General features: G+C 50.8%; 1 protein-coding gene across 1 annotated transcript in view; it reads right to left on the bottom strand.

Moving 5' to 3' along the window:
• LOC119780529 (cubilin-like) overlaps positions 1 to 15,489 on the bottom strand; it is a gene marked incomplete at both ends in the record, with an annotated part of 37,183 nt that extends 21,694 nt beyond the window's left edge. The window contains 2 exons of the mRNA XM_038280604.1: positions 1,775 to 1,931; positions 15,271 to 15,489. Coding sequence (XP_038136532.1) covers positions 1,775 to 1,931; positions 15,271 to 15,489 — 376 coding nt within the window. The remainder of the gene's footprint in view (positions 1 to 1,774; positions 1,932 to 15,270) is intronic.
• Between the last annotated feature and the right edge of the window lie 421 nt (positions 15,490 to 15,910).

Genomic DNA, 15,910 nt, shown 5'->3' with positions numbered 1-15,910 from the left:
ATGTTAATGATAGATCTTCAACACGCTCAAAGGTTACCTGTGGAGTACCACAGGGATCAGTGCTAGGACCAATTCTCTTTACTTTATACATGCTCCCAATCGGTAGAATTATTAGACAGCATGGGATTAATTTCCACTGTTATGCTGATGATACCCAGCTATATCTGTCTATAATCCAGATGAAGCTAACCCATTACATAGACTACAGGCATGTCTGAAGACAGAAAAACCTGGATGACTCTTAACTTTCTGCTTCTGAATGCAGACAAAACAGAAGTTATAGTCTTTGGACCAGAGTCTCTGAAAAAGAAGCTGATTAGCCAGTCACTTCATTTGGATGGGATTAAACTGATTTCAGATAATAAAGTAAAAATGATTGTTCCTTATGTTCCTAACAGAGCACTTCGCTCTCAATCTGCAGGTTTACTAGTGGGTCCTAGAATTTCTAAAAGTAGAATGGGAGGCAGATCTTTTAGTTCTCAGGCTCCTCTCCTGTGGAACCAACTACCAGTTTTAGTCCGTGAGGCAGACACCCTGTCTACTTTTAAGGCTAGGCTTAAAACTTTCCTTTTTGATAAAGCTTCTAGTTAGAGTGGCTCAGGTTATCCTGAGCTATCTCTATAGTTCTGCTGCTATAGGCTTAGACTGCTGGAGGACATAGGGACCCCTTTTTCATCATTCTGCTTCATTCTATCTCTATTCTCCCACTCTGCAGAATCTGTTAGTTCAATCTCTAACGTTCTGCTCTCTCTGCTTTTTCTCATAGTAGCTTCATCTGGTCTGTTCCTGTTTGGCTGTGACTCCATCCTGGAGAGAAATATCAGCTGTGCTGCTGCCATCAACACCTTTGTTTCTAGATGTTGGAGCTTGGCCTGTTTTCCAGTGTAGTCCTGTTTCTCTGACTGTGACTAACTGGATGTGCTCTCTTCATCCTCTGACATGGGAGCTGGCTCGGAGCTCGTCTGCCTGGCTGTGTGTTTCCTGGACGGGGCCGCCTGTGGAGCTGGTTGACAGTTGCCTTTTGTATCTATGCTTCTTTTTCTATGTCTGCTTCTGTCTCCTTGAACCCCAGTGGGCCTCAGCAGATGGCCGCTCACACTGAGCCTGGTTCTGCTGGAGGTTTCTTCCTGTTCAAAGGGAGTTTTTCCTCTCCACTGTCGCTACAAGCATGCTTAGTGTGAGGGATTGCTGAAGAGTCAATGAGTGGATGCAATCAGCTGGTTTTCCTTAGATAGAAAACTTTGAATCAATCTGACTGGATGATCTGGTGAACTGGAAAGTGACCTGAGTTGACATGATGTGAATTGCAGCTATAGAAATAAACTGAATAGAATTGAATCATCCTGTCACTGAGTTGTAGAATCCTCTCCCTATAAATATTTAATTCTCTGTGAATTAATGCCGATCATTCTTTAATAAGATCCTCATCAAATAGAAATGCAATGTTTGTTTTAAAGTCCTGATGTGTCTAACGGACCTAGGGAAGGATTTTTTTTTATGCACATAAATGAGACTGAATGTGTGATTGGCTGTAGGGAGAGCAGAGGACCCTCTGAGTTTACTGAAGGAAACCTGCTGCTGACCAGGTTAGCTATGGGAGGATGTTACTATGGCAACAGAAACAGAGGATGAGGCAATAGAAAACTCAGTTTCCCTGATTTCAGGTTTAGAAACCTGCTTGATGAAACAGAGCCGTGCATCGATCATATGAACCTCTTTCCTGCCCTTCACTCGTCCTCCTGGTGAGCTCTGTGGTGAGTGTTTATTTCCTTACTGGTGCTGTAAGATGCAAGGAAGCCTCCGGTGTTGATGCTGCTGTCTGTGCGTAGTTTGATGTAGAGTTGATTGGAGGAGGAGTTGATGAGGCCTGGAAGCGCAGAGCCACACAGCTTAGCCAGCTCTGCAGAACTGCTGCTGTTCCCATCGTACACCTGAAAACATCACAGCGCAGCTCAGAAAGTGATCAAATTGCAGCAACCTGTAATGCACACGCAGCCGAGACTAAAAATAAATCAGGACTTTTTTCATTTAGTGGAGGAATAATAATGAACACAGTCAGATAAACACGAACAAAACGGCTGCAGCAGCCAGGTTAACGTTATCCCATCTGCAGCAGCCAGGTTAACGTTATCCCATCTGCAGCAGCCAGGCTAACGTTAGCCCATCTGCAGCAGCCAGGTTAACGTTATCCCATCTGCAGCAGCCAGGTTAACGTTATCCCATCTGCAGCAGCCAGGTTAACGTTATCCCATCTGCAGCAGCCAGGTTAACGTTATCCCATCTGCAGCAGCCAGGTTAACGTTATCCCATCTGCAGCAGCCAGGCTAACGTTATCCCATCTGCAGCAGCCAGGTTAACGTTATCCCATCTGCAGCAGCCAGGTTAACGTTATCCCATCTGCAGCAGCCAGGTTAACGTTATCCCATCTGCAGCAGCCAGGTTAACGTTATCCCATCTGCAGCAGCCAGGTTAACGTTATCCCATCTGCAGCAGCCAGGTTAACGTTGGCCCATCTGCAGCAGCCCGGCTAACGTTAGCCCATCTGCAGCAGCCAGGTTAACGTTATCCCATCTGCAGCAGCCAGGTTAACGTTATCCCATCTGCAGCAGCCAGGTTAACGTTATCCCATCTGCAGCAGCCAGGTTAACGTTATGCCATCTGCAGCAGCCAGGTTAACGTTATCCCATCTGCAGCAGCCCGGCTAACGTTAGCCCATCTGCAGCAGCCAGGTTAACGTTATCCCATCTGCAGCAGCCAGGTTAACGTTATCCCATCTGCAGCAGCCAGGTTAACGTTATCCCATCTGCAGCAGCCAGGTTAACGTTGGCCCATCTGCAGCAGCCAGGTTAACGTTATCCCATCTGCAGCAGCCAGGTTAACGTTATCCCATCTGCAGCAGCCAGGTTAACGTTATCCCATCTGCAGCAGCCAGGTTAACGTTATGCCATCTGCAGCAGCCAGGTTAACGTTAGCCCATCTGCAGCAGCCCGGCTAACGTTAGCCCATCTGCAGCAGCCAGGTTAACGTTAGCCCATCTGCAGCAGCCAGGTTAACGTTATCCCATCTGCAGCAGCCAGGTTAACGTTATCCCATCTGCAGCAGCCAGGTTAACGTTATGCCATCTGCAGCAGCCAGGTTAACGTTATCCCATCTGCAGCAGCCAGGTTAACGTTATCCCATCTGCAGCAGCCAGGTTAACGTTATCCCATCTGCAGCAGCCAGTCTAACGTTATCCCATCTGCAGCAGCCAGGTTAACGTTATCCCATCTGCAGCAGCCAGGTTAACGTTATGCCATCTGCAGCAGCCAGGTTAACGTTATCCCATCTGCAGCAGCCAGGTTAACGTTATCCCATCTGCAGCAGCCAGGTTAACGTTATCCCATCTGCAGCAGCCAGGTTAACGTTATCCCATCTGCAGCAGCCAGGTTAACGTTAGCCCATCTGCAGCAGCCAGGTTAACGTTATGCCATCTGCAGCAGCCAGGTTAACGTTATCCCATCTGCAGCAGCCAGGTTAACGTTATCCCATCTGCAGCAGCCAGGTTAACGTTATCCCATCTGCAGCAGCCAGGTTAACGTTATCCCATCTGCAGCAGCCAGGTTAACGTTATCCCATCTGCAGCAGCCAGGTTAACGTTAGCCCATCTGCAGCAGCCAGGTTAACGTTATGCCATCTTCAGCAGCCAGGTTAACGTTATCCCATCTGCAGCAGCCAGGTTAACGTTATCCCATCTGCAGCAGCCAGGTTAACGTTATCCCATCTGCAGCAGCCAGGTTAACGTTAGCCCATCTGCAGCAGCCAGGTTAACGTTATCCCATCTGCAGCAGCCAGGTTAACGTTATCCCATCTGCAGCAGCCAGGTTAACGTTATCCCATCTGCAGCAGCCAGGTTAACGTTATCCCATCTACAGCAGCCAGGTTAACGTTATCCCATCTGCAGCAGCCAGGTTAACGTTAGCCCATCTGCAGCAGCCAGGTTAACATTATCCCATCTGCAGCAGCCAGGTTAACGTTATCCCATCTGCAGCAGCCAGGTTAACGTTATCCCATCTGCAGCAGCCAGGCTAACGTTAGCCCATCTGCAGCAGCCAGGTTAACGTTATCCCATCTGCAGCAGCCAGGTTAACGTTATCCCATCTGCAGCAGCCAGGTTAACGTTATCCCATCTGCAGCAGCCAGGTTAACGTTATCCCATCTGCAGCAGCCAGGTTAACGTTATCCCATCTGCAGCAGCCAGGTTAACGTTATCCCATCTGCAGCAGCCAGGTTAACGTTATCCCATCTGCAGCAGCCAGGTTAACGTTATCCCATCTGCAGCAGCCAGGTTAACGGTATCCCATCTGCAGCAGCCAGGCTAACGTTATCCCATCTGCAGCAGCCAGGTTAACGTTATCCCATCTGCAGCAGCCAGGTTAACGTTATCCCATCTGCAGCAGCCAGGCTAACGTTATCCCATCTGCAGCAGCCAGGCTAACGTTAGCCCATCTGCAGCAGCCAGGCTAACGTTATCCCATCTGCAGCAGCCAGGCTAACGTTATCCCATCTGCAGCAGCCAGGCTAACGTTATCCCATCTGCAGGAGCCAGGTTAACGTTATCCCATCTGCAGCAGCCAGGTTAACGTTATCCCATCTGCAGCAGCCAGGCTAACGTTATCCCATCTGCAGCAGCCAGGCTAACGTTAGCCCATCTGCAGCAGCCAGGTTAACGTTATCCCATCTGCAGCAGCCAGGTTAACGTTAGCCCATCTGCAGCAGCCAGGCTAACGTTAGCCCATCTGCAGCAGCCAGGTTAACGTTAGCCCATCTGCAGCAGCCAGGCTAACGTTAGCCCATCTGCAGCAGCCAGGTTAACGTTATCCCATCTGCAGCAGCCAGGCTAACGTTAGCCCATCTGCAGCAGCCAGGCTAACGTTATCCCATCTGCAGCAGCCAGGCTACCGTTAGCCCATCTGCAGCAGCCAGGTTAACGTTATCCCATCTGCAGCAGCCAGGTTAACGTTAGCCCATCTGCAGCAGCCAGGCTAACGTTATCCCATCTGCAGCAGCCAGGCTACCGTTAGCCCATCTGCAGCAGCCAGGTTAACGTTATCCCATCTGCAGCAGCCAGGTTAACGTTAGCCCATCTGCAGCAGCCAGGCTAACGTTAGCCCATCTGCAGCAGCCAGGTTAACGTTAGCCCATCTGCAGCAGCCAGGCTAACGTTATCCCATCTGCAGCAGCCAGGTTAACGTTAGCCCATCTGCAGCAGCCAGGCTAACGTTATCCCATCTGCAGCAGCCAGGCTAACGTTAGCCCATCTGCAGCAGCCAGGTTAACGTTAGCCCATCTGCAGCAGCCAGGCTAACGTTAGCCCATCTGCAGCAGCCAGGCTAACGTTAGCCCATCTGCAGCAGCCAGGTTAACGTTATCCCATCTGCAGCAGCCAGGTTAACGTTAGCCCATCTGCAGCAGCCAGGCTAACGTTAGCCCATCTGCAGCAGCCAGGTTAACGTTATCCCATCTGCAGCAGCCAGGTTAACGTTATCCCATCTGCAGCAGCCAGGCTAACGTTAGCCCATCTGCAGCAGCCAGGTTAACGTTATCCCATCTGCAGCAGCCAGGTTAACGTTATCCCATCTGCAGCAGCCAGGCTAACGTTATCCCATCTGCAGCAGCCAGGCTAACGTTAGCCCATCTGCAGCAGCCAGGTTAACGTTAGCCCATCTGCAGCAGCCAGGCTAACGTTAGCCCATCTGCAGCAGCCAGGCTAACGTTAGCCCATCTGCAGCAGCCAGGTTAACGTTATCCCATCTGCAGCAGCCAGGTTAACGTTATCCCATCTGCAGCAGCCAGGCTAACGTTATCCCATCTGCAGCAGCCAGGTTAACGTTATCCCATCTGCAGCAGCCAGGTTAACGTTATCCCATCTGCAGCAGCCAGGTTAACGTTATCCCATCTGCAGCAGCCAGGTTAACGTTATCCCATCTGCAGCAGCCAGGTTAACGTTATCCCATCTGCAGCAGCCAGGTTAACGTTATCCCATCTGCAGCAGCCAGGCTAACGTTAGCCCATCTGCAGCAGCCAGGTTAACATTATCCCATCTGCAGCAGTCAGGTTAACGTTATCCCATCTGCAGCAGCCAGGTTAACGTTATCCCATCTGCAGCAGCCAGGTTAACGTTATCCCATCTGCAGCAGCCAGGCTAACGTTAGCCCATCTGCAGCAGCCAGGTTAACGTTATCCCATCTGCAGCAGCCAGGTTAACGTTATCCCATCTGCAGCAGCCAGGCTAATGTTATCCCATCTGCAGCAGCCAGGTTAACGTTATCCCATCTGCAGCAGCCAGGCTAACGTTAGCCCATCTGCAGCAGCCAGGTTAACGTTATCCCATCTGCAGCAGCCAGGCTAACGTTAGCCCATCTGCAGCAGCCAGGTTAACGTTATCCCATCTGCAGCAGCCAGGTTAACGTTATCCCATCTGCAGCAGCCAGGTTAACGTTATCCCATCTGCAGCAGCCAGGTTAACGTTATCCCATCTGCAGCAGCCAGGTTAACGTTATCCCATCTGCAGCAGCCAGGCTAACGTTATCCCATCTGCAGCAGCCAGGTTAACGGTATCCCATCTGCAGCAGCCAGGTTAACGTTATCCCATCTGCAGCAGCCAGGTTAACGTTATCCCATCTGCAGCAGCCAGGCTAACGTTAGCCCATCTGCAGCAGCCAGGTTAACATTTTCCCATCTGCAGCAGTCAGGTTAACGTTATCCCATCTGCAGCAGCCAGGTTAACGTTATCCCATCTGCAGCAGCCAGGTTAACGTTATCCCATCTGCAGCAGCCAGGCTAACGTTAGCCCATCTGCAGCAGCCAGGTTAACGTTATCCCATCTGCAGCAGCCAGGTTAACGTTATCCCATCTGCAGCAGCCAGGCTAACGTTATCCCATCTGCAGCAGCCAGGTTAACGTTATCCCATCTGCAGCAGCCAGGCTAACGTTAGCCCATCTGCAGCAGCCAGGTTAACGTTATCCCATCTGCAGCAGCCAGGCTAACGTTAGCCCATCTGCAGCAGCCAGGTTAACGTTATCCCATCTGCAGCAGCCAGGTTAACGTTATCCCATCTGCAGCAGCCAGGTTAACGTTATCCCATCTGCAGCAGCCAGGTTAACGTTATCCCATCTGCAGCAGCCAGGTTAACGTTATCCCATCTGCAGCAGCCAGGTTAACGTTATCCCATCTGCAGCAGTCAGGTTAACGTTATCCCATCTGCAGCAGCCAGTCTAACGTTATCCCATCTGCAGCAGCCAGGTTAACGTTATCCCATCTGCAGCAGCCAGGTTAACGTTATCCCATCTGCAGCAGCCAGGTTAACATTATCCCTTCTGCAGCAGCCAGGTTAACGTTATCCCATCTGCAGCAGCCAGGTTAACGTTATCCCATCTGCAGCAGCCAGGCTAACGTTATCCCATCTGCAGCAGCCAGGTTAACGTTATCCCATCTGCAGCAGCCAGGTTAACGTTATCCCATCTGCAGCAGCCAGGCTAACGTTAGCCCATCTGCAGCCGCCAGGTTAACGTTATCCCATCTGCAGCAGCCAGGCTAACGTTAGCCCATCTGCAGCAGCCAGGCTAACGTTAGCCCATCTGCAGCAGCCAGGTTAACGTTATCCCATCTGCAGCAGCCAGGGCTAACGTTAGCCCATCTGCAGCAGCCAGGCTAACGTTAGCCCATCTGCAGCAGCCAGGTTAACGTTATCCCATCTGCAGCAGCCAGGCTAACGTTAGCCCATCTGCAGCAGCCAGGCTAACGTTAGCCCATCTGCAGCAGCCAGGTTAACGTTATCCCATCTGCAGCAGCCAGGCTAACGTTAGCCCATCTGCAGCAGCCAGGCTAACGTTAGCCCATCTGCAGCAGCCAGGTTAACGTTATCCCATCTGCAGCAGCCAGGTTAACGTTATCCCATCTGCAGCAGCCCGGCTAACGTTAGCCCATCTGCAGCAGCCAGGTTAACGTTATCCCATCTGCAGCAGCCAGGCTAACGTTAGCCCATCTGCAGCAGCCAGGTTAACGTTATCCCATCTGCAGCAGCCAGGCTAACGTTAGCCCATCTGCAGCAGCCAGGTTAACGTTATCCCATCTGCAGCAGCCAGGTTAACGTTATTCAATCTGCAGCAGCCAGGCTAACATTAGCCCATCTGCAGCAGCCAGGCTAACGTTAGCCCATCTGCAGCAGCCAGGCTAACATCAGCAACTCTGCAGCAGCCAGGTTAACGTTAGCCCATCTGCAGCAGCCAGGGCTAACGTTAGCCCATCTGCAGCAGCCAGGTTAACGTTAGCCCATCTGCAGCAGCCAGGCTAACATCAGCAACTCTGCAGCAGCCAGGGCTAACGTTAGCCTTTCCGCAGCAGCCGTTTAATATGTGTTTATCTGACTGTGTTCATTATTATTCCTCCACTAAATGAAAAAAGTCCTAATTTATTATCATTTAGAGATGTTTAATAAGAGGGAGGTGAAGTGCAGCTCTAGATGAGCTTTGAATGTGGTGATGTCATCAGTACGATTCTGTTCCTATTGACCCAGATTTATTCTGCGTGCTCCCGTTCTCCCCGAGTCCAGACTGGGTTCTTCTCTAGAACATACTTGGTGAGAACACGAGTCCGTACTCAGGCTCTAGTGAATTGAGAAACGGCCAGTGCATTGGCTGTGATCGTTCTCCTGGACTCTCAAAGAGTGATAAACACTGAGATTTTGTGATGCATTGGACAAATGTTGCATTGGCTGTGTTCAGGAATTTTGAGAATCCTCTCACTATGTGTACTTGTGCGTTCTGGTGTGCTCGTCAAACGTCATCTTCCCCAGCAGTTTTCCAATTGACAAGAACACAAGACAGAGAACGGAAAAAGTCTGCAAATGTTGTTCTGGCCCCTCCCTCTTTACCCAGCATGCATCAGAGCAGACGTGTCTGTTCTCCAGACTGACAACTGTCCCAGCATGCACCAAATAAATCTCTTAAAATCCTTTCTGTTTTATCCCTCTGTTCCCGATCTGTAGAGGAAATGGGATGCTACGCTACTTTCTGGAGCTAACTTTATCAGCTTTGCATTTTAAGATAAATCGATAATCTAAAGATATAAACAACCAGAATGGAGATAAACATGGTTTAATCAGATTTACTGCTCTGATAATGATCCATGATGATGTCAGAGAAGCTCTACTGAGCACTTGTCAGTTTCACACGGTTTTATTTCTGATAGCAATGTTGGAATATATTGCCTCAAACAGACCAATCAGCCGATACCCCGACAGGAAGTGCCCTCACATCACTCATGGCACAGACCAATCAGCCGATACCCCGACAGGAAGTGCCCCCACGTCACTCAAGGCACAGACCAATCAGCTGATACTCCGACAGGAAGTGCCCTCACGTCACTCATGGCACAGACCAATCAGCTGATACTCCGACAGGAAGTGCCCTCACGTCACTCATGGCACAGACCAATCAGCCGATACCCCGACAGGAAGTGCCCTCACGTCACTCATGGCACAGACCAATCAGCCGATACCCCGACAGGAAGTGCCCTCACGTCACTCATGGCACAGACCAATCAGCCGATACTCCGACAGGAAGTGCCCTCACGTCACTCATGGCACAGACCAATCAGCCGATACCCCGACAGGAAGTGCCCTCACGTCACTCATGGCACAGACCAATCAGCCGATACCCCGACAGGAAGTGCCCTCACGTCACTCATGGCACAGACCAATCAGCCGAAACCCCGACAGGAAGTGCCCCCACGTCACTCATGGCACAGACCAATCAGCTGATACTCCGACAGGAAGTGCCCTCACGTCACTCATGGCACAGACCAATCAGCTGATACTCCGACAGGAAGTGCCCTCACGTCACTCATGGCACAGACCAATCAGCCGATACTCCGACAGGAAGTGCCCTCACGTCACTCATGGCACAGACCAATCAGCCGATACCCCGACAGGAAGTGCCCTCACGTCACTCATGGCACAGACCAATCAGCCGATACCCCGACAGGAAGTGCCCTCACGTCACTCATGGCACAGACCAATCAGCCGATACCCCGACAGGAAGTGCCCTCACGTCACTCATGGCACAGACCAATCAGCCGATACTCCGACAGGAAGTGCCCTCACGTCACTCATGGCACAGACCAATCAGCCGATACCCCGACAGGAAGTGCCCTCACGTCACTCATGGCACAGACCAATCAGCCGATACCCCGACAGGAAGTGCCCTCACGTCACTCATGGCACAGACCAATCAGCCGATACTCCGACAGGAAGTGCCCTCACGTCACTCATGGCACAGACCAATCAGCCGATACCCCGACAGGAAGTGCCCCCACGTCACTCATGGCACAGACCAATCAGCTGATACTCCGACAGGAAGTGACCCCACGTCACTCATGCCACAGACCAATCAGCTGATACTCCGACAGGAAGTGACCCCACGTCACTCATGCCACAGACCAATCAGCTGATACCCCGACAGGAAGTGCCCTCACGTCACTCATGGCACAGAACAATCAGCCGATACTCCGACAGGAAGTGCCCTCACGTCACTCATGGCACAGACCAATCAGCCGATACTCCGACAGGAAGTGCCCTCACGTCACTCATGGCACAGACCAATCAGCCGATACTCCGACAGGAAGTGCCCTGACGTCACTCATGGCACAGACCAATCAGCCGATACCCCGACAGGAAGTGCCCTCACGTCACTCATGGCACAGACCAATCAGCCGATACTCCGACAGGAAGTGCCCTCACGTCACTCATGGCACAGACCAATCAGCCGATACCCCGACAGGAAGTGCCCTCACGTCACTCATGGCACAGACCAATCAGCCGATACCCCGACAGGAAGTGCCCTCACGTCACTCATGGCACAGACCAATCAGCCGATACCCCGACAGGAAGTGCCCCCACGTCACTCATGGCACAGACCAATCAGCTGATACTCCGACAGGAAGTGCCCTCACGTCACTCATGGCACAGACCAATCAGCTGATACTCTGACAGGAAGTGCCCTCACGTCACTCATGGCACAGACCAATCAGCCGATACTCCGACAGGAAGTGCCCTCACGTCACTCATGGCACAGACCAATCAGCCGATACCCCGACAGGGAGTGCCCTCACGTCACTCATGGCACAGACCAATCAGCCGATACCCCGACAGGAAGTGCCCTCACGTCACTCATGGCACAGACCAATCAGCCGATACCCCGACAGGAAGTGCCCTCACGTCACTCATGGCACAGACCAATCAGCCGATACTCCGACAGGAAGTGCCCTCACGTCACTCATGGCACAGACCAATCAGCCGATACCCCGACAGGAAGTGCCCTCACGTCACTCATGGCACAGACCAATCAGCCGATACCCCGACAGGAAGTGCCCTCACGTCACTCATGGCACAGACCAATCAGCCGATACTCCGACAGGAAGTGCCCTCACGTCACTCATGGCACAGACCAATCAGCCGATACCCCGACAGGAAGTGCCCCCACGTCACTCATGGCACAGACCAATCAGCTGATACTCCGACAGGAAGTGACCCCACGTCACTCATGCCACAGACCAATCAGCTGATACTCCGACAGGAAGTGACCCCACGTCACTCATGCCACAGACCAATCAGCTGATACCCCGACAGGAAGTGCCCTCACGTCACTCATGGCACAGAACAATCAGCCGATACTCCGACAGGAAGTGCCCTCACGTCACTCATGGCACAGACCAATCAGCCGATACTCCGACAGGAAGTGCCCTCACGTCACTCATGGCACAGACCAATCAGCCGATACCCCGACAGGAAGTGCCCTCACGTCACTCATGGCACAGACCAATCAGCTGATACTCCGACAGGAAGTGCCCTCACGTCACTCATGGCACAGACCAATCAGCTGATACTCCGACAGGAAGTGCCCTCACGTCACTCATGGCACAGACCAATCAGCCGATACTCCGACAGGAAGTGCCCTCACGTCACTCATGGCACAGACCAATCAGCCGATACCCCGACAGGAAGTGCCCTCACGTCACTCATGGCACAGACCAATCAGCTGATACTCCGACAGGAAGTGCCCTCACGTCACTCATGGCACAGACCAATCAGCTGATACCCCGACAGGAAGTGCCCTCACGTCACTCATGGCACAGACCAATCAGCCGATACCCCGACAGGAAGTGCCCTCACGTCACTCATGGCACAGACCAATCAGCCGATACTCCGACAGGAAGTGCCCTCACGTCACTCATGGCACAGACCAATCAGCCGATACCCCGACAGGAAGTGCCCCCACGTCACTCATGGCACAGACCAATCAGCTGATACTCCGACAGGAAGTGACCCCACGTCACTCATGCCACAGACCAATCAGCTGATACTCCGACAGGAAGTGACCCCACGTCACTCATGCCACAGACCAATCAGCTGATACCCCGACAGGAAGTGCCCTCACGTCACTCATGGCACAGAACAATCAGCCGATACTCCGACAGGAAGTGCCCTCACGTCACTCATGGCACAGACCAATCAGCCGATACTCCGACAGGAAGTGCCCTCACGTCACTCATGGCACAGACCAATCAGCCGATACTCCGACAGGAAGTGCCCTCACGTCACTCATGGCACAGACCAATCAGCCGATACCCCGACAGGAAGTGCCCTCACGTCACTAAGTGCCCTCACGTCACTCATGGCACAGACCAATCAGCCGATGCTCCGACAGGAAGTGCCCTCACGTCACTCATGGCACAGACCAATCAGCTGATACTCCGACAGGAAGTGCCCTCACGTCACTCATGGCACCGACCAATCAGCTGATACTCCGACAGGAAGTGCCCTCATGTCACTCATGGCACAGACCAATCAGCCGATACTCCGACAGGAAGTGCCCTCACGTCACTCATGGCTTAAAACGCAGCGTGCGCACATCTTCTCTCTCTTTTTCCTAGGTTGTAAAAGCCCGTCAGGGGAGGCTCGTTTCACGTGAAATACCAGAAGAAAGCTAAATGGAAGTAGCTTTCGTTTTCCTGCGTCAAAAGTCACGGATCGCAGTGTTCCATTGTGCATAGCGGCTGCGCCAACTGGGGAGACGGAAGCCTTTGAAACTGACAGCGGAGTGAGTTTCGTTTTCCCCTTTCTTTGGACGGATCGGCCGGGAGGACGCTCCTCGCCGATTACTTCTGCAAAATCCATCGTCTTCGACTTGTGAGCATATCAAGCCCTCTGCTGTAGCACCGAACTGACTGAACTTTCCCGAGGCCGGACCCGGTGCCGAGAAAACCTCTGCGCGGCCGAAACCAGGCCACGGTTCCCTAGGAAACATCAATCCTTCACGGACAGAAGGCATCTCACAGTAAATCAATTATCTTTCCTTTATGATGCATTAATGAGGTGCTGCGCTCGGTGACAGAGACAGGTAGATTCAGGGATTTGAATTAATGCTGATTTTTAATCTGTGCTGATTAAGAGTTTGTTCATTTGGTTGAAGTGTGTGTGCTGTGAGGCTGCAAGTGAACTTTCTTTGCCTTTTTCTTCCCTTTTCTATCTTCTTTTGTTTCTACCTTAAGAGCATTACCAAATTACCACATTCTACCGCGTGGGGCCACGCAGTTGGAGCCATCTTGATTACAGACTGTCCCTCCCCCATTTTTCTTTGTTCCTCTCACCACGTGGAGAAAAGGGGGGGGGTCCCTCATTTAGTTACACCCATTCACACACAGTAACATTGTCCGTTAATGTGTTTTGCTAAACGACTTCTGCTGCTACTGTTAATACATTTTTAATCATTTTACCAATATTAAGCTGGATGTGTTAATTTTACATGAGTAAAATGAGTGTTATCATCATACCTGCTGCTAGCGGACATTAGTGAATGTTTTAATATCTGGCATATTTTGGACAATCTCAGAAGCCAGTAAATGGACTCTCATGGTTTTATTTCTTTGTTTTCTATTTAGTTTTATTCCTTATTTTCAATTTCGTTAAACTAGTCATTTAATCTACCTCGTGTTTATTTTTCTAGTAGCGTGTAGTGTTTGCATAGATGTTAGATTTTCTGTAATCCTGAATTTTTAGAATAAAGACATCATTGGTTAATCTCTAGTGGTTTTGATCGTTCATATCACGGAGGGTTTATCACTCAGGTTGGATCCACCCCTTTGGGTAATAGTGCGAATAAACAGAGATAAGAGGTTCTTTATTGATAATTAATAGGTCTGCTGATAACTAGTGACTCTGCTGGGCCACTAGACTGATGGATACCTGGATTTTAACAGTCGGACCGACTGTTAAATGAATCCGCAACCCGGTAAGTAGATGATTCAAAGCTACGATTGTCTAACTAAGAACGCTAAATTGATTTTACGTTTGATTTTGAATAGGTTAAATAATTAACTATAACTCCAGTTCTAGTTAACCATCTATTCATTATCTGTAGGACATTATTTTGCACAACAGCAAGGAGTAGCTAGCCTAGGCTAGCGCTAGCTTAGCATTGCTATGGCTTCTCTCTCTCCCTCCCTTGACTCTTTTCCAACTCTTCCTTCTTCCTCTCCTCTCTCCTGCTCTCTGTGTCAGATGTTCAGTTATTCCTCTGCCTCCTTTAGTGATAATGGGATGTGTAATAAGTGTAGTATTTTAGTAGCTTTGGAGGCGAGGGTGTCAGAGTTGGAATCCAGGCTTCAGGCTGTTGAACATCCAGGAGTTAAAGTAGGCCCCCCACGTAGCTGTCCTCCAAAAGTGCCTGAGCAGCCAGGCGATTGGGTAACTGTACGCAGAAAGCGTAGTCGTGGATCTCTGCCCACTGGTCACCACCAACCCGTTCACCTTTCTAACCGGTTTTCCCCACTCAGTGACACACCCACTGAGAACCCCCCTCTGGTGATTGGCAGCTCCATAGTCAGAAACGTGGCATCAGAGACACCAGGGACCATAGTCAAATGTTTGCCGGGGGCCAGAACGGGCGACATCAAATCCTACCTGAAACTACTGGCTAAGGATAAGGTTAAATACAGTAAGATTGTTATTCACGCTGGTGGTAATGACACCCGGTTACGCCGATCGGAGGTCACTAAAATTAGTGTTGCTTCGGTGTGTAAGTTTGCCAAAAAAATGTCGGACTCCGTAATTTTCTCTGGTCCCCTCCCTGATCTGACCAGTGATGACATGTTTAGCCGCATGTCGTCATTCAACCGCTGGTTGTCTAGGTGGTGTCCTGAAAACAACGTGGGCTACATTACTCGTTACTCACAGCTAGATAGTCAAAAGCGCAGGTAGAGCTGGATTCCAGGTGGAAGGCTGAGAAAGACAGCTGGAGCAGGCTTCCCTGACTGGTCCTGATGTTCCAGTAGCATTCAGCGTTGGGATGATAGGGAAGAGGATAGTTGGGAGACGACAGCCCTCCAGAAGCAGTTGTCAACGTTCCTCCACAGCCTGGTATCAGGAAAGAGGTATAGAAGGCATGCAGGTGCTGGAGAGTTAGGACGCATCATCATCAGGTGTTTCATTATCATGCAAACCAACCAGGATCATGTTTTTATTTATATATGAGGTGTTAGTGAAGCGCCTGTTCTAACATTATCCCAGGCAGGATTCCCTTGATACTCAGCATATGATGGCAGAAGGTTCCAGCTTGGGAACCCTTGGATGGATCAAGCAAAAGACTCTGACACCACCAGACAAGTGAGCTTCTAGCTTTTAGCTTTCATATCAAATCCTCGCGTAGATCCTTATTATAAGGCGCTTGGGATAAAAGCAGAAAACGGAGGACAGAGTTTCACATTCTAGATCCCTTTGGGATTTTTCTCTGCTCCCTGGTCTCCCTGGATGCAGCCTGGATACTGCAAATATTTATAGATGGAGACCATGATGGAGCCATGACCATAGACAGA

This window comes from Cyprinodon tularosa, unplaced genomic scaffold, assembly GCF_016077235.1.
Source record: "Cyprinodon tularosa strain WSP-4 unplaced genomic scaffold, ASM1607723v1 ctg1616, whole genome shotgun sequence".
Classification (NCBI taxonomy): Eukaryota; Metazoa; Chordata; class Actinopteri; order Cyprinodontiformes; family Cyprinodontidae; genus Cyprinodon; species Cyprinodon tularosa.
The sequence above is the reverse complement of the archived record's forward strand: the minus strand, read 5'-3'. Positions and strand labels throughout refer to the sequence as shown.